The 24,542-nt window shown below is 55.6% G+C and overlaps 8 protein-coding genes across 8 annotated transcripts; 3 read left to right on the forward strand and 5 right to left on the reverse strand.

Annotated features, from left to right (window-relative positions):
* Nucleotides 1–67: 67 nt before the first annotated feature.
* On the forward strand, nt 68–2,135 carry CAOG_06509 (FAD dependent oxidoreductase; the record flags this gene model as incomplete). The annotated part of the gene is made up of 5 exons (XM_004345208.2): nt 68–654; nt 834–879; nt 1,000–1,491; nt 1,581–1,934; nt 2,025–2,135. The coding sequence occupies 5 exons, from the start codon at nt 68–70 to the stop codon at nt 2,088–2,090; spliced, it is 1,545 nt and encodes a 514-aa protein (XP_004345258.2). The 3' UTR covers nt 2,091–2,135.
* A 105-nt stretch (nt 2,136–2,240) lies between these two features.
* On the reverse strand, nt 2,241–4,058 carry CAOG_06510 (hypothetical protein). Its single transcript, XM_004345209.2, has 8 exons — nt 3,990–4,058; nt 3,837–3,920; nt 3,661–3,744; nt 3,487–3,570; nt 3,320–3,403; nt 3,149–3,232; nt 2,988–3,068; nt 2,241–2,892 (listed from the first exon to the last, which is right to left on the reverse strand). The coding sequence occupies exons 1-8, from the start codon at nt 4,049–4,051 to the stop codon at nt 2,355–2,357; spliced, it is 1,101 nt and encodes a 366-aa protein (XP_004345259.2). The 5' UTR covers nt 4,052–4,058; the 3' UTR covers nt 2,241–2,354.
* A 335-nt stretch (nt 4,059–4,393) lies between these two features.
* Nucleotides 4,394–6,448, forward strand: CAOG_06511 (aldehyde dehydrogenase family 8 member A1; the record flags this gene model as incomplete). The annotated part of the gene is made up of 3 exons (XM_004345210.2): nt 4,394–4,565; nt 5,047–6,188; nt 6,302–6,448. 3 exons carry the CDS (start codon nt 4,394–4,396, stop codon nt 6,446–6,448), a joined length of 1,461 nt encoding a protein of 486 aa, XP_004345260.2.
* A 29-nt stretch (nt 6,449–6,477) lies between these two features.
* CAOG_06512 (26S proteasome regulatory complex) lies at nt 6,478–10,030 on the reverse strand. The gene is made up of 2 exons (XM_004345211.2): nt 9,881–10,030; nt 6,478–9,762 (listed from the first exon to the last, which is right to left on the reverse strand). The coding sequence occupies exons 1-2, from the start codon at nt 10,013–10,015 to the stop codon at nt 6,580–6,582; spliced, it is 3,318 nt and encodes a 1,105-aa protein (XP_004345261.2). The 5' UTR covers nt 10,016–10,030; the 3' UTR covers nt 6,478–6,579.
* Nucleotides 10,031–10,117: 87 nt separating this feature from the next.
* CAOG_06513 (hypothetical protein) lies at nt 10,118–13,150 on the reverse strand. The gene is made up of 11 exons (XM_004345212.2): nt 13,060–13,150; nt 12,805–12,887; nt 12,619–12,712; nt 12,370–12,497; nt 12,151–12,286; nt 11,870–12,076; nt 10,974–11,794; nt 10,683–10,891; nt 10,467–10,594; nt 10,359–10,405; nt 10,118–10,289 (listed from the first exon to the last, which is right to left on the reverse strand). The coding sequence occupies exons 1-11, from the start codon at nt 13,120–13,122 to the stop codon at nt 10,232–10,234; spliced, it is 1,974 nt and encodes a 657-aa protein (XP_004345262.1). The 5' UTR covers nt 13,123–13,150; the 3' UTR covers nt 10,118–10,231.
* A 37-nt stretch (nt 13,151–13,187) lies between these two features.
* Nucleotides 13,188–15,038, reverse strand: CAOG_06514 (hypothetical protein). Its single transcript, XM_004345213.2, has 5 exons — nt 14,979–15,038; nt 14,641–14,754; nt 13,880–14,530; nt 13,400–13,750; nt 13,188–13,298 (listed from the first exon to the last, which is right to left on the reverse strand). Exons 1-5 carry the CDS (start codon nt 15,021–15,023, stop codon nt 13,248–13,250), a joined length of 1,212 nt encoding a protein of 403 aa, XP_004345263.1. The 5' UTR covers nt 15,024–15,038; the 3' UTR covers nt 13,188–13,247.
* Nucleotides 15,039–15,477: 439 nt separating this feature from the next.
* On the forward strand, nt 15,478–22,704 carry CAOG_06515 (serine/threonine protein kinase). Its single transcript, XM_004345214.2, has 4 exons — nt 15,478–15,814; nt 17,159–17,250; nt 17,370–17,453; nt 17,546–22,704. The coding sequence occupies exons 1-4, from the start codon at nt 15,760–15,762 to the stop codon at nt 22,424–22,426; spliced, it is 5,112 nt and encodes a 1,703-aa protein (XP_004345264.2). The 5' UTR covers nt 15,478–15,759; the 3' UTR covers nt 22,427–22,704.
* CAOG_06516 (short-chain specific acyl-CoA dehydrogenase) lies at nt 22,633–24,541 on the reverse strand. Its single transcript, XM_004345215.2, has 4 exons — nt 24,493–24,541; nt 23,929–24,414; nt 23,511–23,689; nt 22,633–23,389 (listed from the first exon to the last, which is right to left on the reverse strand). Exons 1-4 carry the CDS (start codon nt 24,501–24,503, stop codon nt 22,815–22,817), a joined length of 1,251 nt encoding a protein of 416 aa, XP_004345265.1. The 5' UTR covers nt 24,504–24,541; the 3' UTR covers nt 22,633–22,814.
* Between the last annotated feature and the right edge of the window lies 1 nt (nt 24,542).

The following is a 24,542-nucleotide window of genomic DNA, read 5'->3' on the forward strand; positions in this document are numbered from 1 at the left end:
TTCATCGTGACTCAGAATCAGAGTCTCAGTCAGCCAGCCTGCACTGTTGCTCAGTCCTTTTCCAATGATGCTGATGCTGACGCGTGGAGTGCAATCCATGCACCCACTTGCCGCCGCTGCTGCTCCTTCTGCGACGACGAGTGGGTTATTAACTCCCATTGCCATGATCGCCACTCGCGCTGCTCCAGCTGTCGCCGCTGCCCAGTCCAAGCGAACTGCGAGCAGAGTCAGCAGCGGACGTATGAAAGCAATCTCCGACAATCCTTCCAGCCTGACTGGAGGTCTGTTGCGACGCCACTTTAGCTCCACTGCGATCGCTCAGGCATCATCAACGTCATCATCGTCATCAGCATCGGCTCAGGGCGCGGTGCCCAGCGTGTGCGATGTGCTCATCCTCGGCGGCGGAGTTGTCGGATCGTCGACCGCGTACTTTACGTCGTCCAGGTTCCAACCGCGTGCGCCGGGCCAGCCGCCAGCTGCAATTGCGCAGAGCTCATCCGCAAGCAATCCGCGCGTCGTTGTGATTGAGCCAGACAGCTCGTACGCGTCGGGAGCCACGGCGAGGTCGGCCGGATCGATTCGGCTCCAATTCTCAACGCCAGAGAACGTTCTCATCTCGCAGTTTGGAGCCCACTTTCTCAAGAACTTGAACAGGTACGGCCGCAGCAGAGAGCGAATATCTCGAAGTGGATGAATACGTTGCATTTGGTTGAGTCACGCTTGGTGCTTCGAGTGTCACAACTCCGCCCGAGACCAGGACTCAGTCTTCTCCCGCTAACTCCGCCGTATCCATGACGGCTTTGAATCTGGTGTTGTTGACGAATTGCAAACAGCTATCTGAAAGTGGATGATGACATTGACTTCAAGTTGCATGAAAAGGTATCTGAATTGAAATTCCGGATTGCAAATCGTTGCACCCCCACACAGCAAGCAACTGACTCCATCTCTGTGTCTTGGGATCTTTGTTACTTGGAACTTTCTCTCAACTCTCGACGTTAGGGATATCTCTTCCTGGCCACCAAGGCATCGGCAGGCGTCCTGGCCAGCAACTCGGCCATCCAGAACAGCCTCGGCGCCAAGACTCTGCTGCTGACTCCGGAGGCCATCCGGGAGCGTTTCCCTTACATCCACACGGAAGATCTCGACTCTGGCGCTCTGGGACTGGAGAACGAAGGCTGGTTTGACCCCTATTTGCTCATGACCCTGTTCCGTCGCAAGGCCATTCAACAAGGCGTTCAATACGTGACTGGATATGCCATCGATTTCAAGAAGGACTCGACCGGCAGGCGCGTGGAGCGTGTGGTCGTCCGACTCGCAGACGGGTCTGTCACAGAGATTGGCGTTCGCTCGAATGTGGTCAACGCGTCGGGCATTGTTGGTGCAAGTCTCACCGCCAAGCTGGATCCATCGTTCGATCTTCCCGTTCGGCCGCGCAAGCGCTTTGTCTACGTGCTTTCGCTGAAGGAGCGGCTACCAGACAACTGCCCATTGGTAAAGGGGATGCGCGAGGCTTTTTTTTTTTGATTTTTTGTTTTTGGATTGGCGTGAATCGCAAACTAACCTGTCTTTCTCTTGGATAGGTGATTGACCCTTCAGGTGCATACTTTCGACCGGAAGGACAGCAGTACATTTGTGGTATGTCGCCTCCTGAGAACGAAGACCCGGACTGCACCGATCTGGAAGTGGACTACAGCATGTTTGAAAACACGGTTTGGCCCATCCTGGCATCGCGCGTACCTGCATTCGAGTATGCCAAGTGTGTGAATGCCTGGGCTGGCCACTACGACTACAACACGTTCGACCAGAACGTAATTCTCGGTCCCCATCCCAATGTCTCCAACTTTTTGCTTTGCAACGGCTTTTCCGGCCACGGTTTGCAACAATCTCCGCAATCGGGCGGGCGCTCAGCGAGCTCATTGTTGACACAAAGTTCTGTAAGGCTTTGAGCGGAGTGTGGAGAGCGGAAGGCGTGGATTTGTGCTTGTCAAGAGGTTGACTGTTTTTGGCGTGTGTTTGAACAACAGCTACGCTCGACTTGGCTCGACTGTCTGCTGATCGACTCTTCAACAACATGCCTGTTCTCGAAGTGAACGTTGTTTAGCATCGTTCGGCCACTTCAAGTCCATTGTTATGCATCAAGGTTTTTTTTTTTTTTTTTTGTGAAAGCGGTTGTTTGTTGTTTGTTTGTTTTTGTTTGACGATGCGAGAACTGGTGCAATGCGTTGGCAAATACTTGGCGATGACAACAGAACAAACTTTTATTTTTGATTCCCGTCCACACAGCAGCACAAATTTGAACGGTTCTGAAAAACCCCACGGACGGCGCACAGTGAGGTTTCCGCGAAAGTATGTCGTTAGACATATCCTACATAAACCGCCTCAAATAGAGCATCTCCACAATCGTTGAGTAGAAATCGAACTTGCCAACCCTCGCGCATTTGCCGGAGGATGGGAGTAGTCGCCGGCTCGATCGTCGCAAGAGTGAGGTTCGAGTTGACGAAAGTCGGGTGCACAGCACATTCGTATCGAACAGCACCTTGTTCATCTTGGACAGTCAAATCGAAAGCACAGTCGTCGATGTCGTCAAGCTCGCTGCTCCAGTCACGAAGCACTTGAATTGCTTTCACACGGATTGAATCTCTTTGAGGCACAGTGACTTTCAGGATATCGACATCAGAATCCCCTCGCTTGGTGCGCAGCACGCCTTGCCAGTAATGCGCTTCGTCCATGATCAGGCCGGCAATCTCGGTTGGTAGTGCAGGTAAACATGCGGGCTGATTCTCCAGCTCCAAGCCGCTGGTCAGCATGCGGAACACTTTTTGGATGTCTTTAGCAGTTGCCAGTCGTGGAAGTAAGGAGAATGCAAGAGGATTGACCTGATCGTAGTAGCGGCTGAGCAAGGAACATGCACAGTATAAGTATGGCCACTCCATTGGAACAGGGACATTGCCTGAGCATCACGGGTATGATTAGCAAGGACAGCTTACTCAATTTCAATTCTACAGGTGACTTTGCTTGTCTCATCGAGCGCTTGAAAACCAAGATTGCCAATGCAATTAGAACGTAGACTGTCGCGTAATGCATGAGCGGGAATGAACTTTGCAGACTGGCACAATGTCCGAGACCAGCAGAGCGCATAGAAGCTTACGAGAGCTGATTCAGCTTCGAGTTCACTTTGAGTGCTTCAGCCACTCCTTGCGCTCCAACATCGCCGATCTGATTCTCGTGGAGACTATGCATTCCCTTCTTCAGTGAGCACTCTGCACGCCCCTCGATGGAATCACCACTCTCATGCACCAGTCAAAGGGAGATGCTGTACCTAAGCTCAGTCAATGTCGAGTTCACTTTGAGTACCTCTGCAATTGCCTGCGCTCCAGCATCGCCAATCCGATTCCCAGCCAAACTGTCCATTCCCCTCCGTCAGTGAGCACTCTTCGTCCTCTGGATAGCTCACTCACATACACCAGTCAAAGTAAAATGACTTACTGGAGCCCAGTTAGCGTCTCGTTCGCTTTGAGTGATTTAGCGATTGCTTGAACTCCAGAATCGCCAATCTGATTGTTACTCAGACTGTCCACGTCCCCCTCCATCGGTGAGCACTCCGACTACCCTCTGCTGGATTGCTCACTCACATACACCAGTCAAAGTAAAATGACTTACTGGAGCCCAGTTAGCGTCTCGTTCGCTTTGAGTGATTTAGCGATTGCTTGAACTCCAGAATCGCCAATCTGATTGTTACTCAGACTGTCCACGTCCCCCCTCCATCGGTGAGCACGCCGACTAACCTCTGTTGAAATCACCCATTCGCATGCATCGGTTAAAGTGAAGTGGCTTACTCGAGCCAAGTCAGCCTCGTGTTCGCCTTGAGTGCCTTCGCAATGGCCTGCGCACCAGCGTCGCCAATCTGCGCGTCACTCAGACTGTCCATCATCCATTTTGTCAGGGTATTCGTGGCCACATTGTTCCGACACACTCGGGATTTTTCTTACTCGAGGATTCCATCCGCATCCCTCGCTTGGCCATACAGACTGCGCCGTCTCCTGTTCCTCATCCAACTGCAACATTGCAACCACGTCGCGCTCAGTCAGTTTGCTCGCATCGCTTCTCGTTCTCCATCATCATTCTCTTCGTCAAAGCACAAGCACAAGGTATCATCTCTCAATCACAGAGCGCAGAGCCCCAGCAATGGGTAGCAGAGTACCCCAAAACGCACTTGGCTTTGAACGCAAGAAGACTGATCGCCCTCAACCGAAAGTGGACAGCAAATGGCAAAGACGAGGATGACAAGTTCGGATGATGAGTATTCTTGTTTCATTTCCCATCCATTTCCTTGCTTCTCAGATATCGTTGATCCACTCTCTCTTTCTTCTTCTTGTTCTCCATTCCTTCAAAAATGGCTGAACCGAGCATTGTCCACATTCAGAACTTTATCGACGGCCAGTTTGTCGACTCGAGCGCATCGCCGCGCATCGACAGCTTCAATCCAGCGACTGGGCGTGTGCATCTGACCATGCCGAACAGCACTGAAGCGGACGTCAACGCGGCCGTCGCTGCTGCTTCCGCGGGTGAGGGACACAGAGTCACGGCCTCGAACAACCGGCATTGCATTGGGGAAGAAGTGGGGTGTGCAATCCCCAAGCACACTGTTTGCTGAAATAGCAAAGGCATTCGAACTTGAGTGTCGAGTGACCGTGAGAGTCGGGGTGGAGGAAGCGAGGTTGAGTGTGCCGGGGTTGGATACTGCTTTCATGACCGTCCGCAGTCGGATTGGAAGGAGATACGACCTGATCCTCCTTGGACTACTTTTATTCTCTGTTTACTCATTCGCATCGTGGAGATGGAGATGCGGTGCTGTTGGAGGTGCTCGTGCGGGAGATGAGTCTGACCAGTCAAGCTCCAACTTTGAAAGTCTCAGAACTGTCAAAAAACTGTGAATTGACTCGAACTACCATTGCTCTTAGTATTTCGTAAACTCATCTGAGGTTGCTGTTTTGTCTCATTATTATTATTTTTTTTATTGTTTCGCGGGCAACTCCAGGTGGGCAGCTACACCGAGACAAACCCGGTCAAACATCCTCTACGCGATCGCCAACGCCATCGAGGCCAGGCTGGACGAGTTTGCCGAGGCAGAGTCGCGCGATCAAGGCAAGCCGGTGTGGCTGGCAAAGTCCGTCGACATTCCGCGCGCCGTGCACAACTTTCGATTCTTTGCGGGCGTCGCGTTGCATCAGGTCGACCATTCGACCGTGAATGACACGCTGGGCGCCGTCAACTACACGACCCGATCGCCGGTTGGTGTGGCGGGTTTGATTTCGCCGTGGAACTTGCCACTGTACCTGCTGACCTGGAAGATTGCCCCGGCGCTGGTGTACGGCAACACGGTTGTCGCCAAGCCCAGCGAGATTACGTCGTTCACGGCCTACCTCCTGGCGAAAGTGCTGAACGACTGCGGCGTGCCGCCAGGCGTGTGCAACATTGTCTTTGGCTACGGTTACACGGCGGGTGCAGCTCTCGTTGCCCATCCCGACGTGCCAATGATTTCCTTCACTGGCGGCACGGTCACGGCTCGGGCCATCATTCAGGCCTCGGCGCCTCACTACAAGAAGCTGTCGCTCGAACTTGGTGGGAAAAACCCCGGCATTGTGTTTGACGACGCCGACATGTCCAAGTGCGTTGCGGGCATTGTTCGCTCGTCCTTTACCAACCAGGGCGAAATCTGCCTTTGCACGAGCCGCATCTACGTCCAAGAGTCCATCTTTGAGACTTTCCTGCAGCGCCTCGTGGAGGAAACTCGCAAAACCATCACTATCGGCAATCCGTCGCACCCCGGCACCACGATGGGACCGCTGGTGAGCCGTGAGCACTACAACAAGGTCATTTCGTATGTTGGGTTTGCAAAGGAGGACGGCGCACGCATCCTCTGCGGCGAGACGGTCGATCCCGCCATTCGCGACTCGCTGCCCGCAGAACTGCAGGATGGCTACTTTATGCGCCCAACCATTGTCGCCAACCTGCCGGAATCGTCGCGCTGCATCCAAGAGGAAATTTTCGGCCCCGTCATTGTCGTCAACTCGTTCAAGGACGAGGCCGATGTCATTGAGCGATCCAACGGTGTCAAGTACGGTCTGGCGGCTTCCATCTGGACTGAGAATGTTGGCCGCATGCACCGAGTTGCGCATGCCATTGATGTAAGAGTCTGTTATGTTGGTTTTTGATGGTTGTTGGCATTGCACAGCTCTGTCTGCTATTTTGGCAACATACTCGACACTCACGCCTGCTTTTTGTTTCACCCCGTACACAGGCTGGCACAGTGTGGGGCAACTGCTGGATGGTGCGTGACCTGAACATGCCGTTTGGCGGCATGAAGCAATCGGGCATCGGGCGAGAAGGCGGACAAGATTCGATCGAATTCTTTACCGAAGCCAAGACCATCTGTGTCAAAATGTGATTTGAAAGAACTTGTCGTGTTGTTGCAAATTATTGGGTGAAATTTCGAACGAGAGCTGTCTTTTTTTTTTTTTCTTCTTCTTTGGTTATTGATCAACAATTTTTCATGGGCGCACAACCCCTCTCCCCCGCTTATTGAGCATCCATGGGAGCAGCAGCAGTCGGCGCATCGTCGCTAGGAGCAGCTGTGGCCGCCGGTTTTTCATCCACTTGAGGAGCAAGGTGAGCTCGTGCATTGCGCAATCGGCCTTGCATTTTGGCATAGGCGCGCGCGTCGCGTTCCGAAACGGACGGTCGCACACGCTTGAACGCCTCGTCAAAGTGTCGGCGAGCAATCGCCACACGCTCCACATGCGTGGCAGCTGGAGCACTATCATCGCTTGGTGGCAGCGCAAGGGCGGTTGCCGAGTTGGCAGCAATGGCCGCGTCGGTCAAGCTGATGGCGTTCTCCACGTTGGTCATCGTCTCACGAAGTGCAGCCACAGCAGCCTCCCGGGCAAGCGCTGCCAAATCGGCACCGCTAAAGCCTTCACACCGAGCATCCAAGCCCAGCTGGGAAACGTCCACGTCCGGATGCATTGGCATCGAGCGCAGCGCGGTGCGCAGAATCTCACCGCGAGAATCAGCGGTGGGCAGCGGGACGTACATGAGCTTGTCGAGGCGACCTGGGCGCAACATGGCCGCATCAATCATGTCGGGACGGTTGGTGGCCGCAATCACAAACACCTTTCGGCGATCGTCGAGGCCATCCATCTCGGTCAAGAGCTGGTTGACCACACGCTCGCTGGCCCCAGACTCGCCGCCGCCGCCGCCGCCGCCGCCGCCACTCATACCATCAACACCACCACCACGGCGTGGGCACACCGAGTCCAGTTCGTCGAAAAACACAACGCAAGGCGCGGACGAGCGTGCGCGTTGGAAGACTTGCCGCACTGCACGCTCGCTCTCGCCCACGTACTTGTTGAGCAGCTCAGGACCCTTGATCGAGATGAATGAGGCGCCGCTCTCGTGAGCAATGGCCTTGGCCAGCAGCGTTTTGCCGCAACCGGGAGGACCGTACAACAGCACTCCTGCCGGGGATTTGAGACCGTATGCCGCAAAGAGGTGCGGTTGCCGGATTGGCTTTAGAATGGTCATTTCCAGTTCTTCACGAACGTCCTTCAACGAGCCAACATCCGACCAGGCAACGTCGGGGATGGTGGCAAAGCCTTCACGCTTGGAGGACGGCTGGACCTTGGTCAGAGCCTCCACGAAATCGGGGAAGCTGATGCTAAGATGGGCGAGCTGCTCTGGTGTCAAGGGGGTGCGTTGTTCGCGGAGACGGTCGCTGATGCGCGAGCGGGCGCGCGCGAGTTCCAACTTTCCATGCGTCTCGTGATCCCCAACCGATGCCGCTAATGAAATCAAATGAGGCGCGTTGGCAGAAGCCGCGGAGTTTGTAGTCATGGGCGTTGCCGGTGTGGCAGATGAAGCAGAGTCAGGGGCAGAGACGCTGTTTTCGGACGGCACTTCGACCACCATCGATTTTTCAGCTACAGGGGCGTCGCTAGAATCACCGTGCAGGACTGAAAAGATCCGATTCACTGCAATGACGGCGGCTTCCTTGGCCAGCGCAGCCAGATCGGCACCGACGTAGCCTGGGGTGCGACGTGCGAGTTCGGTAAAATCAAGATCGCCAGACACCTTCAACTTGGCGCACAGCACTTGCAAGATCCGAAGTCGCGCGGCGTCGTCAGGGATACCGATGGCAATCTCGCGATCAAAGCGACCTGCTCTTCGCAACGCAGGATCCAGCGAGTCGGGCCGGTTGCTGGCGCCAATCACAATGACCGGGCGATTGCCAGTTTTCTCCATGCAGACGTCGTCCATGCAGGTCAGCAGCTGAGCAACGATGCGCCGCTCCATTTCACGTTGAGCGGTCTCGCGTTTTGGTGTGATGGCATCAATTTCGTCAATAAATACAATGCACGGTGCCTGTGCGGCAGCCTCTGCAAACAGATCGCGAATCTTGGCCTCAGACTCGCCAGACATGCCCGAAACAATCTCGGGCGCAGAGACTTTGAGGAATGGGAGCTCTAGCTCGCCAGCGATGGCATTCGCGAGGAGTGTCTTGCCACAGCCGGGCGGTCCGTGCAAGAGAATGCCGCGCGGTGGTTCAACGCCGAGGTGCACGTAAATTTCAGGGTGTGTGAGAGGGTATTCGATGAGTTCACGCACATCTTGCAAGCAGCTCTCCAGGCCACCGAGGTCGGCATAGGTGACGCTGGGAGTGTCGACCATGCTCGAGCCGCGATCGCTGCTGGGTGCCATGCCTCGGCCAGCTCCGCCTGCTGGAGATGCAGAGTTGGCGCTACCACGGGCGCGGTTTCCAGCTGCGGTCATGGCGGCAACGCGCTGCGCAGGCAGCCGGCCACCACCACCACCAGCAGCAGGTGAAGACTGTTGCGGTTGCGAGCCCATGCGAATGCGCTTGTTTGCTTGCTGGGCGCCAGAAGGTGATGCCGTGTTTGCGTCGTCGGCCGGTCGTTTCATGGGAGCGACACGGGGCCCAGAGGCGAGATCGACCAACGACGACGAGACGGACGAAACGCGCGTGATGGCTGGAGACGGAGCTGCCGAGGTGGATGCCGAACTGGTGGTCTTGACGTATGTTTTCAGCAATGCGGCATTCATCGAGTTTGAGTCCTTGACAACAACCATGTCAGTGGCGGAGGCAGCAGCAGCATTGAACTCTTCTGTGGCGAGGTCTTCCTCGTCTTGTTCACTATCCGACGAGTGCGGTACTTCGCCACCACCATCACCATCGTTCGCATTGTCTCGCGCGCCTGGTTGTGCTCGTCGATTATTGCTTGCAGTGGCAGTGTCAGTGACGGACTCGTCCCAGTCCATGGCAATCTTGTCGTCTTCATCGTTGGCGTTGCTGGTGGCCATCTCTGCTGCGACGCCGTCCTCGCCGCCGCCGCCGCCGCCGCTCTCTTCCCCGCTATACTCGTCGCTGTTCTCTGATGTATCCGAGTCGTCCGAATCGTCGTCCCCGTCTTCCTCGCCGTCGCGAGCAGCTGCGCGCTGTCGTCGCACGTGCGCCTCTTCGATCGCGTCGATGCCCGACCGCCCGAGCTTGGACGCACTGCCAGATGCACCAGCAGTGCTTGCATTAGCACCAGCACCACCAGAAGCAGCAGCAGCGGCGGCGGCGGGACTGGCGGCGGCACTGCGCGAGGTCGGGACCATGTGGCGCAGGAGATCAGCGACGGCGAGTCGCATTGCGCCCTTGTTGCGGCGCGTGTATTCGCGGTACTTGCGGCAGAGAGTGTCCTGTGCACAATGTGGAGGTGAGGCGGAGTGAGTTGGGTTGGGGTGGGATTGCGTGAGAGGACACGATCGAAGAAGAGGATTGTGTTTGTATGGAGTTTGCATTGCAGTTGGTTTTTACCATGGCGAGATCGACTGTGACGACGCCGCCGTTGCCTGCATTGTGCACAGTGTTGACGAGCTCTTGGAGCCGGCCGACCAGCTGGCGATCCGTGTGGCGGATGACCTTGGCCCCGGATGGACTGCCGCGGCCCATGAGTTACAATATTGCAAAAGAAAAATAGACTGAGATGAGATCTGAGAATCGTCTTGAGTCTCAGAAATTACAGCAAAAAAGAAACAACCACGAAAAAGCACATCAGATCGAATGTAATGGATGGATGCACAAAAACACTGCTGCAAACTGTAATGGTTCTGTTCTTCAACTGCACAGACAGAAAAAAGAAACCGCTTCTTTGTTCGCAGTGTGTCCTTAAGCAAGTAGCATGTCATCTGCTGGGGCAGTCCGAGGCAGTGGCTGGACTCGAGCTCTGGCAAGAAGAAATGGCGCAAAGTCAGACCAAATTCCATCCATCTGGGCAAAAAAGGTGAGCGCTTACAATGACTGTGCAGTCTGATTCCGCAAATCGGAGGTCTTGTACACCCACTGAAACCCAGCACGAGTCAGAAAACACGGCAATGAAATACAAACATAACGCTGATTTTACCTTTGCTCGCTCCATCGCGGGCTGCCGAGCGGCTTCGCTTCTGCGCTTCTCGATATCAGCAGTCAACATGCTGGCTGACGCAGTGTGCTTGAGTTCCGTCGCCAGGTCGTTACGCCGAAGTGCACTCTCTACAAGCGCGTACATTCCAAAAAGAAAAGGAAGCTGGCAAAATCTGACAGGGTTGCAAATGTTCTGGGTCTCTCGTATGATTGCTACCTCTTTGAGCTTCTAGACACTCTTGTACAAGCAAGACGTTGCCGGCTAGTGTTGCGGCAGAGTTGACCGATGCCAATGTTCGGGACAGCTCGTCTCCTGGTTCCTGCATTTGGACGTCCACTTTGCCCAACAAAACTCGCACAGCAATGACGAGATGAGGCGGCGAGCCGGATTCATCAGCCAGAACAAGGCACTGGGTCAAGAGCTCTCTGTGCCATAGAAAAGCGCGGGTCAACTTTTCCCTTGTTTGAAGTTTCACACACAAACACCGCGCCACAAAAAAGAACTTACCGAGCTTCGTGGATTCGGGATTCTGAAAACGCAACGGCAGCCTTGACATAACATTGGACGGCTGCAAACACGTCTGGTTGTCGAGCGGTAGAATCAACTTCCAGCAAACTTTGCGGCAGCAGATAGGAATCCGCGTCAAGCTCGTCGAGCAGTGCCCGCAGCTCGGGATCGACAGCAGCTGCATGACCGCGAGAGAGCAGGAGAGCCACAATGTTTGCCTTGACAATCACGCCGAGTTCATAGCGACTCGACTGAGCCAGAGCCGCGCGGAGCTGCCCCTGCGCAGCGGTTGTGCGCCGGAGAAGCAGAGAATACAAGCCGAGAAGCGTGGCGAGAACGTCGCCAGTACATCGCAAGAGGCGCGGGCTGGACTCGCAAAGGGTTGTGATTTCGGAAATGTTGTTGCCAAGCTCGGCAGCGTTGAGGGTGGTGATTTGAACCGACACCAGCAGTTCCAAGTACAGGAATTCTAGTAGTTGCGCAGAGAGCGATCGGCGCGAACGAAGCGACGCGTGGGTGGCAGCGCTCTCGCTGAAGCCGAACGAGGAGACCTGCTTTGCAAGGCGGTCGACTTCAGCGTGATCCGAGCCTTGGACAGCACATGCTAATTGGATGATCGCAACAAGTGCTTGCAGTTGACTATCGGGCAAAAATCGAAACTGCAGCATCTGCCCGTGCTGCGTTGATTCCAGAGGCTTGTTTCTCAAGAGTTCTGACGAAAACGGCATCATACGAGTGGAAGCATGTGCAGAAGAGTCTGCGTCTTGCTGCTGCACTGCATAAGCAAGAGTTGATAATTCTGGCAGAAAGGCGGTCGCATTCTAACAACGACAACGACGAAAAAAAAAATGAGCGCAGAGATCGGAAATGCTGTCTGCATCTGTCACACCACGTACACGGTAGGAGCCCGATCGAAGATGCATGAGCACGGTTAAAGCTACCGCATAGAGCGGAAGGGAGGGATTTAGCTCGGCCAAAGAGCGCGAAGACTGCAAAAGTTGCTCGGACTGCGCGAGCAGGGCGGCCTCGGATTGGCAAAAGTCTCTGCAAGACCGATGAGTCGCGGCCAGGCGGAGTTGAAACTGGGCAAGGGCGAATAGAACCTGCAACCGCAAGAACTGAGTGTCACACAAGCTGTCACGCTTAGCAAAACGCTCACGCATCAACCAGAACTCACCTCTGCCTGCACCAATTCGTGCTGACGAGCGCGCTCCAGTCCCGTCTCAAGAAACTGCACTGCTTCGTCCACGGCGCCTTGCTCTGCTGCCAGCTCGGCTGATGCAAAAAGGAGGCAAAAGTTCCAGTCCAAAAACCTGCGCAAAAATCGCCGACAGGGAAAAATGTTTAGAAACAGGGGCGCTCTTCTCAATGCGTCCCAAAGGAGCATGGCGGTTACCCAAGAGACGCATCTAGCGCTGGTCGTAGGATATTGCGAGCCAATCGACCCGACGGGTCTGCCTGGCAGTACAGATCGGCCAGAACCAGCGTTGCGCGGAAACGAACTTCATCGACGCCCGACATCGACTGCGATGAGCAGTATTGGGACGAAATCAAGGACCGGGGTTGGTTAGTATGCTCGATGATGCAACTTTCCATTGAGTGAGTTTGCTTTCCACAGCCTTTGTGTGTGTGTGTGTGTGTGTACCGTGGATGTCAAAAGGACTCGCTCCAGGTGCATTCGCGCAGTTTCGAGCGTTTCATCATCGCCGTGCTGAGCGAGCAGACTTCCCAGCTCCAATCTGCGAAATTAAAGATCAAGTTATCATTATATCGATGCATTCATTTTCTGAGCAACTCGGGGACCTGTGTCACCCATTGAGCTGTGCGTTACCGGATCCGAACTTCCAGCCGCGGGCTCGGGTGCGCATCAACAGCCGCGGTCAGACACTTGATCGCAGCAGCAATGTTTCCAACCTGGGTGACGGCGTCGGGGCGGTCGATTCAGGGGCAGTGATGGGATTCAATGCAGATGAGTTTTGGCGCCAAAAAAAACAGTTGGCAGCTTCTCAGAGATTGTTCAGAAGCTGCTTGGATGCAACGATATCATTACAAAAACACTGATACAATTGAGAGTGTAAATACATACGGAGCGCGATTGCTCGGCGAGAGCGACGAGTGCTTGGCAAGCATTGTCAACGCTCAATGCCATTATGGCTGGAAATGACAATGAATGAAAGAATTAAAAACTAAGACTGGTTAAGACGATGCAAAAAAGGTGCTCAACATTCAGTGATTTATTAAAGCCAAAAACTGGAACAATGCCGGCCGTGTATGTCATTGGCGCGCGAGCTGCTCGGCTTTGAATTTGGACATTTTCTTTTCGCCCTGTTTGAGCCATAGCCCCAGAACAACAAAAGAGTGAGAGATTCTGCGATAGAGAAAACAGCAAGTATAGTCCAAACAAGCCCAAACCAGAGAAATCGTACCGTTGCCGTTTGTGGAGCAGGCGCTCGAGGCGATCGCTCGACAATTCCCCCGACAAGCGGAGCTGCGGCAGTGGGTCGCTCCACCAGCCGAGTAGAAACAGCTCCCGAGGATAGGCTTTGTGGCTGCGGAATACTGCGTTCAGTGATGGTTGCAGGGGTATTCAGATCTGCTCGTGGCGTGACCGTTTTGAGCGGGAAAAGCACTGGTTCGGAATCGGCGGCTTCGTCAAAGCTCTCGGGCTGCGAGGGCGGCACTGCAACGCCATTCTCAATCTCCATGATCAACGGTCGTCGTGCAGATGCAGAGCTGGCGGGGGTCAAGCGAATGTTTTCGGGTGTAATCTCGACCGACTGTGGAAAAAGGGGAATATCAAGAATCACAGGGTGAGATGTGGTCGTCTGGCTCGCCCAAGAAGCCACAATAACGCAAAAGCAACCAAGTCATCCCGAGCATCAATCCCAAACAAAGAAACAACCGACCTCGATGTCAGGATTGAAATGAACAGACTTTGCGGGGGAGGCAGAAGCGGCTGACGATCCAGCTGCAGAGGCAGACGTGGATGCTGTGGCTGACGCAGGTCCTGTCGTGGAAGACGATGATGATGATGATGATGATGAAGCCGACGCTGATGCCGCTGGCGAAGCAACGACAGGCGCCGACGATTCCTTCTTCTTCATGGCAGATTGCAGCGGCTGCTTGCCCTTGGAAGCGGATGCAGACGAAGCAGACGGCGCAGGCACATCCTTCGTGTTGACCATCGAGTTGATTTCATCGTTCGACACAAGATAGCCAGAGCCTTGGCGGGCGCGGGCAGCGTTGCGAGCAGCCTCGTCATCTTGGTCGTCTGCGTCAGTGTCTGGCACTGGCTCGACAATGTGCATGATCTCGCCGGACTCTGCGTCGTCCATCTCAGCCAGGTAGTCGTGCGTCAATTCAGTGCGTGTCTGCATGCTCTTGAGCTGGCGTTCGAGCGCAGCCAGTCGCTGGTCGACAAACTGCTCGCGGCGCAGGACAATCTCGGCTGCCTGCTTGGCCGACCGCTCGACAAACCAGTTATCGCCCAGCAAGACCATGATCTCGTTTGTATGCACCAATCGACCCGGCATGAATGCGAGCGACCCGAGTGGGATCTGATGGGAGACAGCAGCACATGTAGTATGAGATACAACCCTCTCCAGTCCCACTCCCAGCTCTCCTTCTGCGCAGAACGAGAGCATGTGCTGTAAAGTCGGTGCTTTACCATGGCTGGGTGCGAAGTCTTGTCTGTGAGCGACGTGAGCGTCTGTCGGAGTGCGCGGTAGTCTGCTTGGAAGTGCTCAAACTGGCGTTGCTCGTGTCGCAGTGCCTCAGTGGCCTTGAGAACAAGCAAATGGCAGACATTAAGGATGGCGGATGATTTTCCGACAAACAAGGCAGGGGTGAGGGTGAGGGGGTGGAGAAGTGAAGGCGAGAAGTTGGTTTTTCTGAGATTCTAGGCGAAAGGCGGGCTTTTGATCGTCACTCTCGCACGCGCACACATTTACCACACATCCACACATCTACACACACACGACGAAATTGCAACAACGCATGCAATACCTGCATGAATGATTGCTGTGCATAAGCGAGCTGTTCGCGTTGCATTTTTATGTTTTTCAATGGAAAGAGACTGAACTTTCTTTCGATGTTCCATTCAATTCTCGTGCCTCATTTTACCTCTGATGTTAGCAGTGAGTAGTAGTAGCTGTACATGTTCGTCGCACTCCATCTAATTCGCTTTCAGTCCCTTTGGCAACGTTCTTTTGAGCTTTCTTTCGGTGTTCCATTCAATTCTCGTTTTCCCCTCCCCTCCCTCCTCCCGCCCCTCCGCTCGCCCTCCGTCCTCACTCTGCTCCAAAATCGTACTTCAACTTCAAATCCCAACTCATCTTCATTGACTCATTTTCCCTCAATTTTTCAATCGCAACCAAAAAACAAAAAAAACTCATTCATTTTTTTATTCGCTTTTTTTTTTTCTTTCTGATTTTTTTTTTTTTCCGTATTATTCATTTTTTTTTTTTTTTTTTTTTTTTTTTTTTTTTTTTTTTTTTTCATCAATGGCTGCCGCAGCTGTTGACGGGCGTCTGAAATCGCTGCTGACGCTCGTCACCCCGCGCGACGACTGCCTCTCGACGGCGTCATCACTTACCAGCAATGACAGTAGCAACAATAGCAGCAGCAACAGCGGCAGCAGCAGCAGCAGTAGCGGCGGCATCAGTCCGCACGAGCGCTACAGCGATGCCAGCATTCAAGAAGCAGCCCCGCAGTCGCAGGCGTCGCTGCGCTCGAGCGTGTCTCGCTCGACGCCCTGTTCGACACCTTTCCTCGTGCTCTATCGCGAATGCTCAGCCACAACACTCGCAACGAGCCCTACGGCGCCGAGTTCCTCGCTGCGTGTATGTCGACCATTCAACCCTACCACTCAACCCTCAACCCTAACCCTAACCCTCTCATTCAAACCGCGCCGCGGCCAATGCAAACTCCAGCCAAAAGTCACAATGCGCCGAACTCAAACCTCAATGAAGACAGACGCAAAGAAGACATTATTTTTTTATTTTTTTTGAAAAAGGCCTTTTTTTTTTGAAGCTGCATTCTATCCACGACGACTGCAGTTCAGCGCACGCTGCTCAGCCATCGAAACACGCGCACGCATTGGGCACTTTGAATGCTCTGCCCTGGGCTGAGCGTCGTCGTCGCGTGCTTGCGCTTTTGGCTGCAAAACTCAAAAAAAAAAAAAAGAAATTTGAATTTCGGCCGTTTTTTTTTTTTTTTTTTTTTTTTGATTGTCGGCGGTTTGAGCCTGAGTGACTGACTGGCCAGCCAGCACCGACCTCGCTGTGTCGCAGCTTTCGTTCGTGGGGGAAGTGTCTTTTGTAGGGTGGTTGGCTTGCTCGACGACCCTCCTTCTCGTCGTCCAAGCGTTTGACCAGCCATTTAGCGATTTTTGGGTTTGAAAGCAGGTGTTGCACTTTTTTTTTTTTTTTTTTTTTTTTTGTGGTTCTGTGGAATCGCGCGCTTCGTTGGCACGCGCCGAGGGTGAATGCCAAGTGGAAGACCCGTCTCCTTCGACATTCTCCGTCGCAGCAGCAGCTGAAGACGCCGCAGAGACGAACGACGGAGACGGAGGCGTTATCTTTGAACTTGCCGCTGCTGCTTTTATTCGTATCTCTCTCTTTCCGTCTCGCTCGCTCGCTTGGTCGGTCGGTCGGTCTTTGCACATCGCGTCAACGAGGTGTCAAGGTCAACATTGGTCGATCCGGTGCTACGTGGAAGTGTCTGATGCTCCGTCCCGCGAACGACCTCTCTCTGTCCTTTATTTTAGGTTTTTTTCTTTTTTTTTTTCTGCAACAACTGTCCATCACACTTGGGGTGTGACTCTCTGCCCTTCGACGTTCAAACTCCCCCGAACCACCACTTGCGGGGGCTGGTGCTCAGTCACACCCAGCGGGGTTCCCAAGTTGGGGAGCGGTGCGATTGAAAGGGAGCAACTGTTGTGTTGATTCAAAAAGGAGGGTTGCTTTATATGGGAACCAAACCGATTTCGTGATTTTGCCTTATTTGCAGATATTAGCGCCATGTACACAACGGCGAATCGGCAATCAGTCGTTTGAATTGGGGTTGACATTGAGACAGGAGGAGGAGGAGGAGGAGATGGAGATGGCTTTGGCTTGTGACGACAAGACCGACTCCGTCTGATGACTCACGTCTCACTTACGTCTGACTCTCTCTCTCTCTCACAGACGAAAAGTTTGTCCAACGGACATCCGATCTCAGACTCTCCAAGAACGACTTTGAAACGGTCAAGGTCATTGGCAGAGGGTTCTTTGGCGAGGTAACTACAGGCTTTTGTTGGAATCGCTCTTTCAACCGTCACACTGTGATGGCACAAAACAAAACCGAAAAAAAGGGTCCCTGACACGATCGACCTCTCACTTGTTTTTTGATTGTTAGGTCCGCCTCGTCAAACGCAAGGGCTCCGAGGAGGTCTACGCCATGAAAATCTTAAACAAGAACGACATGATTCATCGACAGGAGGTAAAAGCGGCGTTGCTAACCACACACAAATCAAACCACTTCCACACCTACCAACACGGAACTCACCCACACTCCATACAAAACCTTCACAGACCGCAAAGTTCAAGCAAGAGCGCGATGTCATGATCGCCGCCTCGTCCAAGGGGACGAACGGACACCACCCGTGGCTGACATCGTTGTACTGCGCCTTCCAGGATGAAGAGCGCCTGTTTCTTGTGATGGACTATCACCCTGGCGGTGACTTGCTGTCGCTGCTGAGCAAGTACGACGGCTGCCTCCCCGAGGACGTGGCGCGCTTTTACATGGCGGAGATTGTGCTGGCGGTCGAGTCGTTGCACGAGCTCAACTTTGTCCATCGCGACTTGAAGCCCGACAACATTCTCATCGACGCCCAGGGCCACATTAAGATTGCCGATTTCGGCTCGTGCGCACGGCTAAACAGCAAACGCCTCGTCGAGTCGAACGTTGCGGTCGGCACGCCAGATTACATTTCTCCCGAGGTGCTCCAGTCGGTGGAGGCCGACATGAGCTCTGGCCCCGCAAACGCGCGCGCCAAAGAAAAGATCTCTGGCAAGTATGGCTGCGAGTGTGACTGGTGGTCTGTGGGTGTGATCATGTTCGAAGTCCTTGTCGGCGACACACCGTTCTACGCCGAATCGTTGGCCGAAACGTACGGCAAAATCATGGGACACAAGCGATCGTTGACGTTCGACTCGGAGGCCGCTTCTGGCGTGTCTGAGACGGCTCGCGATCTCATTCGCAAGCTCGTTTGCGACCGCTCGACGCGTCTGGGTCGCGACGGCGCCGCCGACATCAAGGCGCACCCGTTCTTTGCCGGCGTTGACTGGGAGCACTTCCAGCACGTGTCACCTCCTCCGTTTGTGCCCACGCTCGCCTCCAGCACGGACACGTCCAACTTTGAGATTGACGATGACGACACTGGCTCTGGCCACAGCGACGAAGCCGCCTCGCCCCCGCTGCCCAAAAATGTGCTCTTTGCCTCCATCCCATTCGTTGGATTCACCTGCATGCCAGCACTGTCCGCTTCCGCGTCCGCCGAGGTGGCAGCGTCGATTTTCGGTGCGACCGCCAATCTCGCCTCGTCCCTGTCACCACCCACGCCTGTGCGCGGCCGTGCCAACAGCGTGACCAACGGCGTCGATGGCACTGGCAGCCCTGTCAAGGACGTTTCCGAGGCTGTTGCCAACAAAATCCGTGAAGTCTCGCAGCAGAACGCTGCCCTCCGCGCCGAGCTCGACAAGATCAAGAACGACCGGTCCTTTGCAACGTTTGAGCTGGAGACCCTGCGCAAGACACTCGAGCGAACCAAGCAAGAGGCGGAAGAGAATGAGGCGCGGCTGGAAGAGGCCGCTGCCGTCGCTTCCTCCCAGCGCGATTCCTTGCGCCGACAGGTGGAAAACTTGCAGCTCGAGCTTGAAGAGAAGGCAGACAGCGAGCGCTCCTTGGCCGACGCCGAGACGCGGTTGCACTCTGAGACCAAGCAACGCGCCGAGCTGCAGCAGCAGGTTGAAGAGCTGCAGCTCGAGTCTGAGCGGTTGCGTCTCGAGGCCACTTCGCGCGCAGCCGCCGAGGCTGCCTTGCGGGCAGAGAAGGAGGCCTTTGATTCCAAGCTGCTCGACCTGTCCGAGCGCGCGAATGAGCTGCAAAGCCAACTCGATGCGTCCCAGGCCGACCTGAAGGCTTCGAACGCCTTGGTGGCTGAGCGCACTGCCGCAGTCGAGCACGCCAAGGCCAGCGCCGTCGAGGCAGAGGATGCGCGCAAGAAGGCCGAGCAGCTCGCCCTGCATCGCCAGGAAGCCCTGGCGGCGGCGGAAGCGCAAGCTCTCACATCCACCTCCGAGCTGGACAAGGCCAAGCAGCGCCAGACGTCTGCCGACGAGGAGCTTGCGCGCTTGCAGACCGAGCGCGACGACCTTCGTAAAAAGCTTGCCGAGTCCACGCAGTCCCTCACCGATCAGCTGGCAGCCGCACAACAGGAGGCTCGCGACGTGCAAGCCGAACTCGAGCAAGTCGAGCAGGAACTCGACGCGGAGCGCAAAAAGGAAAAGCAAAAGGACCGCGCGCGCCGTGGCCTGTCCACCATCTCCTCGGCTGACGCGCTGGTCGCCCAGCTGTCTGCCTGCCGCACTCAGCTGCAGGACGCCCGGGATGAGCACGACTTGACCATCCAGCAACTAGAGGCCGAGCAGCAGACCGTCCGCAAGCTGCGCGCAGAGTTGGAAGAGCTGCGGCTTGAAAACCAGCGGCTCGTCTCGCAGACGGAGCTCTTGCAGCAGCAGCTCACAGACACCAAGAGCTCTCGCGAGACGGCCACCTCGCAAATCACCGAGAGCGAAACGCGACTCCGAGCTCTGGAAAAGCAGGCGTCCGACGCGCAGGAGGAGCTCTCGCGCGTTTCCGCCGAGCGCGACCGTTTGGCCGAGCGTGCCGAGGCCCAGAGCCAGGCCGCCAAGGAGAGCCGCAACAGCCAGCGCTCGGCGCAAGACCAAGCGAGCGCCCTCCGCGTCGAGCTGTCGCAGGCCGAGGAGGAGCGCAAGCGCGCGCTGAGCGAGCTCGAAGCCGAGCGTAAGGCGCACAAGGAGCTGCGCGATCTCAAGGCGCAGCTGTCGCTCGAAGTGGAGCGCGTCTCCACCGACGCCCGCAAGGCGCAGTCCAAGCTCGACGCCGAAATTGCGCGCGCTGCTCGCAGCCCCAACCCGGCCGACCTTGTGTCCAAGATTGACAGCTTGACGCGCGAGATTGCCACTGCCGCCAAGGAGCAGACCAAGGCGCAGAGTGATCTCGAGCACCTCAAGGCGCGCTTGTCCGAGGACAAGGAAGCGTTCGAACGCGAAAAGGCCGACCTCACCCAGCAGCTTGTCGCCAAGCAGCGCCAGGTCAACCAGACCGAGGCGCGCCAAGACCGCCAAAACAAGGAAGACATGCGCCGCCTGCAGCAGCAAATCACCGAAATGAAGTCGCAGCTCGAGAAGGAGATTGTCATTCGCCACCAGCTCGAAGCGTCGCAAGCCAAGGTCCAGCGCGAGTTGGACGACACAACGTACAAGCTCAAGGAGACGCAGGCCAAGTGGTCGGACCTGCTTTCCATCCAGCGTCAGCAGATGGAGGACAACATGTTCTCGGGCTCGCGCACCTCGCGTGGGTCGTCCATCGATGCCTCCATTTCGCCGTCCGGATCGAACGTTTCCCAGCACCAAGCGGCCGCAGCGGCTGCCGCAGCTCGTCTCCACAATGGCGATTCGTCCTCCGATCGCTCTGGATCTTCGGTTGGCTCTGGATCTTCGGTTGGCGCGTACCGCACAAAGCGCACGGGCTCCCTCGATGCTACGAATACCGGCTCTTCAAGCCATCCGCCCACCATCACTGCCTCAGCAGCTGCGGCTGCTGGTGGTGGTGGTTTGAGCGACACGACGACGACTGCCTCGGGTGCGTCCAGCCCGGCGCCCAAGTCGTCCTCGCTCGATGTACCTTCGAGCTCGTCTGGCCGTTCGTCCTCGCGCAACCACAGCAACGCGCACACGTTTATGCTCACGGACGACACTCGCTATGTGCGCAATGCTCCCTCTGGCATGTCGCAGGGCACTTGCGCGCAATGCCAGCAGCCCGTGCTTGGCGGCGGCATTGTGGCGCTTGACAAAATCCACCATCCAAAATGCTTCCAGTGCGCCAAGTGCTCCAAGGTGCTCAACTCTGGCTTCTACGACAAGGACGGCAAGGCCTACTGCGAGAACGACTACCGCCTGCTCTTCTGCCCTCGATGCGCTTCGTGCAAGCAGTTTATCTCGGAAACGGCGATCGTCGCAATGGACAAGCGCTACCATCCAAAGTGCTTTGTCTGCACCCATTGCCGCAAACCCCTGCGCGACTTCCACATGCACGGCACCGACTTTTACTGCCAGGAGCATTACCGCTCCATCTGCACCACGTGCAACAAGGTTATTGCTGCAGACAAGCATGTTGAATTCTTGGGACGCCGGTACCACGAGCATTGCTTAAAGTGCGTCTCGTGCAGCATGGGCTTCTTTGGCGGGGCCACTGTGCACATTCTCGAAAACAAGCCGTACTGCGAGCGAGACTACCAACGCAAGCTCGCATCGCCCGCGCCCAGCCGCCGTGCCTCGGTCTACGCCCCCGACGAGGCTATCATGCACTCGCCGAACGATCACACGCACCACCATTCGCTCGGGTCTGGCACGCAGCGACCCACGGGCGGGTCTCAATCGCTGCGTCGCAATCAAACCGTGAACGATGCGGATCGGCGAAGCCAGCTCTTTTCCATTTCCGAGCCCGGCCAATCTCCCAACGTCGTTAGCAGCCCAGGCTCGGGCGCTAGCGTGCGTCGCACGAGTACCCTGACCGACGCTGACCGGGCGCGTCCAAATAGCGTGATGATGGGCTCGTCGTCGCCTGCACCTTCTTCCTCGGGCAGTGGCGGGTTGGTTTCTGGCGGATCGCCAGGCTCGGTGCGCAGCCAGCGTCCCTTCACAATGTACAATGGCTCGCCCACCCCCAACGGTAGCGGCACTCCTGGCTCTGGCAGCGCCAGCGTCAGCAGCCGGTCCGAGCGCTTTGGCGGTCTCGGCAGCCGGTCTGCATCTGGAGGCTCGTCGTCCTCACCTGGGTTCAACTCACCGTCCTCCACTACTGCCTCGGGCTCTCCAGGCGTGTCCGTCTGCGGTGGCTGTGGGCTCGAAGTGGGCGGCAACTGCATTTTGGCGTTTGACAAAAAGTGGCATCCATCCTGCTTCAAGTGCAGCACGTGCGCGCGGTCGATTGACGATTCCGAGTTTGTTTCGATTGGTGACCGCAACTACCACCAGACGTGCTTCCGCTGCAAAGGCTGCACCAAGTCGCTTGCAGGGCTTGCCTTCCGCATGCGCAACAACGAGCCCATGTGCACAAACTGCTCCAGCTCAACTGCCTCCACGCCACCAGTGTCGTCTTCTCATTAGTCAACAAACTCTAGGGTGTTTCAGGGTGTTTAATTAAAAAAATCCCAGAGTTTGGAGCCTCATCTATTCTTTGTTCTGCCTGCTCTCTTTCTCTGTGTGCGTGTCTTTTTTGGTTTTTTGTTTTGTTTCTTTGCCGTTATTATGCGCCACCTTTGCTTGTGATTAATTTGGCGTTTTTCTTTTGTTTGCTTTTGATACTATGTGTTGTTTTTTGATACTGGGGTGGCTTGTAATATTTTTTCTTCTCTCTTTATGCACATTACACTAGCTTCACATCAACAACTTTTTTTCACTACACCCTTCTCAGTATCTAGGCTCGGATTGTCAGTAAATGCAAATGAGAAAACGGAAAATAAAAAAGAGAGAGATCTGTGCATTGGCGTGCATTTTAGGCGTACGACTTGATCACCTTGCCAGCAATGACGAGTCGCTGGACTTCGCTGGTGCCTTCGTAAATCTCGGTGATGCGAGCATCGCGGTAGTGGCGCTCTGCAGGCATGTCCGAGACGTAGCCCATGCCGCCGAGGATTTGGATGGCCTGGTGAGCGTTGAAGGTGGCAGTCTCCGAAGCAGCGAGCTTGGCCATGGCGGCAAACTCGGTAAAGTCGAGGTGGCTGTCGGCCTTCTGTGCGGCAGCCCAGGTGAGCAGACGAGCGCTGTGCAGCTTGAGGTTCATGTCGGCAATCTTGAACTGGATGGCTTGCAGGTCGCAGATTGGCTTGCCAAACGCCTTGCGATCGCGGGCGTACTTGACTGCGCAGTCAAGCGACGCCTGGGCAATGCCGAGGCCCTGGCCAGCAATGCCGATGCGGCCGCCATCGAGCGTCATCATGGCAATCTTGAAGCCCTCGCCCTCCTTGCCGAGGAGCATGTTCTTGGGAATTCGGCAGTCCTCCATGATGAGCTGGGCGGTCGAGGAGCCGCGGATGCCAAGCTTGTCTTCCTTTCGGCCGAGGGAGAAGCCTGGATTGCCACAAGGGGGAGTGGGAAGGGAGGGACAAAAAAAAAAAAGAAAAAAAAAAAGGAAAGTTAGTTCATGTCGTCTTCGACGGAACAACGACGGTCGACGGTCGAGCAAGCATACCCGGAGCGTTGGTCGGAACAATGAAAGCACTGATGCCGCGGTGCTTGAGGCTGCGGTCGGTGGTGGCAAAGACGATCGCCGCGGACGCTTCGTACGCGTTGGTAATCCATGCCTTCGTGCCGTTGAGCACCCATTCATCGCCGACGAGCTTTGCCGTAGTGCTAGCGGCGCCGGCGTCGCTGTTGCAAGTGTCGGTCGTAGATCCAAAAAAACATTAGAATTGATCAGAAACTCAGACAAAAACCGACAAAAAATTGATCAAGACTCTCTTCTCCCCCCCCCCCCGCTCCCGCATCCCATCCCAAAGCCAAGCTTGATTCTAGCAAGACCTCTCAGGCCATCGTTCGTAGTTCGGCCATGAGCACAATGAGACTTGACTCGTTTGCTCCCCGTTTTTCACGTGTTTGAGGTGCGTTACCTGCCGTTGCCCGGCTCGCTGAGGCCAAAGCAGCCAATCTGCTCGCCCGAGGCGAACGGGGTGAGCCAGAGCTTCTTCTGCTCGTGGGTTGCAAACTTGCCAACGGGCGCGCAGTAGAGCGAGTTGTGGGCCGACATGATCACGCCGACGGAGGCGTCGCCGCGCGAGATTTCCTCCATGGCGATGGCATACGCGAGGTAATCGTTGCCAGAGCCGCCGTAGTCGGTCGACGTGGTGATGCCCATGAGCCCGAGCTTGGCCAGGTGCTCGACCTGCGCCTTCGGGAAGGAGTGGTCCTTGTCGTGCTTGGCCGCGTTCGGCGCGAGCTCCTTGTCGGCAAGATCGCGGCACATCTGGCGCAGCATCTGGTGGTCCTCGGACAGCGCGACCACCGCGCTCATCCCACGGCGTGAGACGGACGTCACAGCACTCGCAGCAGCAGCAGCAGCGGCGGCGGTGTTGGCGGCCGAGGGCAGGCGGATGAGCCTGGTCAGATTTTCGCAATGCAAACTCAGTGAGAAACTTTTCTCCAACTCTGATTTTCCCCCCAAAGTCAAAACTCACGATCGTAGCATTGTTTTTGACAAGTTGTTGAAATGTGCACAAAAAAAGCG

Source organism: Capsaspora owczarzaki (assembly GCF_000151315.2).
Source record: "Capsaspora owczarzaki ATCC 30864 unplaced genomic scaffold supercont2.11, whole genome shotgun sequence".
NCBI lineage: Eukaryota > Filasterea > Ministeriida > Capsasporidae > Capsaspora > Capsaspora owczarzaki.

What these genes read in the sequence shown, in the direction of transcription:
- CAOG_06514 (XM_004345213.2), bottom strand. Translation starts at nt 15,023, where the DNA reads ATGCAACGCGAACAGCTCGCTTATGCACAGCAATCATTCATGCAG. An exon ending in CACAGCAATCATTCATGCAG is followed by an intron (nt 14,755 to 14,978) that starts GTATTGCATGCG and finishes CTTGTTCTCAAG; the next exon opens with GCCACTGAGGCACTGCGACA. An exon ending in AGACTTCGCACCCAGCCATG is followed by an intron (nt 14,531 to 14,640) that starts GTAAAGCACCGA and finishes GTCTCCCATCAG; the next exon opens with ATCCCACTCGGGTCGCTCGC.
- CAOG_06513 (XM_004345212.2), bottom strand. Translation starts at nt 13,122, where the DNA reads ATGGCATTGAGCGTTGACAATGCTTGCCAAGCACTCGTCGCTCTCGCC. An exon ending in GTGTCTAGAAGCTCAAAGAG is followed by an intron (nt 10,595 to 10,682) that starts GTAGCAATCATA and finishes ACGCGCTTGTAG; the next exon opens with AGAGTGCACTTCGGCGTAAC. An exon ending in AATCAGACTGCACAGTCATT is followed by an intron (nt 10,290 to 10,358) that starts GTAAGCGCTCAC and finishes TCTTCTTGCCAG; the next exon opens with AGCTCGAGTCCAGCCACTGC.
- CAOG_06515 (XM_004345214.2), top strand. Translation starts at nt 15,760, where the DNA reads ATGCTCAGCCACAACACTCGCAACGAGCCCTACGGCGCCGAGTTCCTC. An exon ending in GCAGAGGGTTCTTTGGCGAG is followed by an intron (nt 17,251 to 17,369) that starts GTAACTACAGGC and finishes TTTGATTGTTAG; the next exon opens with GTCCGCCTCGTCAAACGCAA. An exon ending in ACATGATTCATCGACAGGAG is followed by an intron (nt 17,454 to 17,545) that starts GTAAAAGCGGCG and finishes AAACCTTCACAG; the next exon opens with ACCGCAAAGTTCAAGCAAGA.
- CAOG_06516 (XM_004345215.2), bottom strand. An exon ending in AGCGAGCCGGGCAACGGCAG is followed by an intron (nt 23,690 to 23,928) that starts GTAACGCACCTC and finishes CACTTGCAACAG; the next exon opens with CGACGCCGGCGCCGCTAGCA. An exon ending in TGTTCCGACCAACGCTCCGG is followed by an intron (nt 23,390 to 23,510) that starts GTATGCTTGCTC and finishes GTGGCAATCCAG; the next exon opens with GCTTCTCCCTCGGCCGAAAG.
- CAOG_06512 (XM_004345211.2), bottom strand. Translation starts at nt 10,015, where the DNA reads ATGGGCCGCGGCAGTCCATCCGGGGCCAAGGTCATCCGCCACACGGAT. An exon ending in TCACAGTCGATCTCGCCATG is followed by an intron (nt 9,763 to 9,880) that starts GTAAAAACCAAC and finishes CATTGTGCACAG; the next exon opens with GACACTCTCTGCCGCAAGTA.
- CAOG_06510 (XM_004345209.2), bottom strand. Translation starts at nt 4,051, where the DNA reads ATGAGGAACAGGAGACGGCGCAGTCTGTATGGCCAAGCGAGGGATGCG. An exon ending in GAGACGCTAACTGGGCTCCA is followed by an intron (nt 3,571 to 3,660) that starts GTAAGTCATTTT and finishes GGACGTGGACAG; the next exon opens with TCTGAGTAACAATCAGATTG. An exon ending in TCGACATTGACTGAGCTTAG is followed by an intron (nt 3,233 to 3,319) that starts GTACAGCATCTC and finishes GGGAATGCATAG; the next exon opens with TCTCCACGAGAATCAGATCG.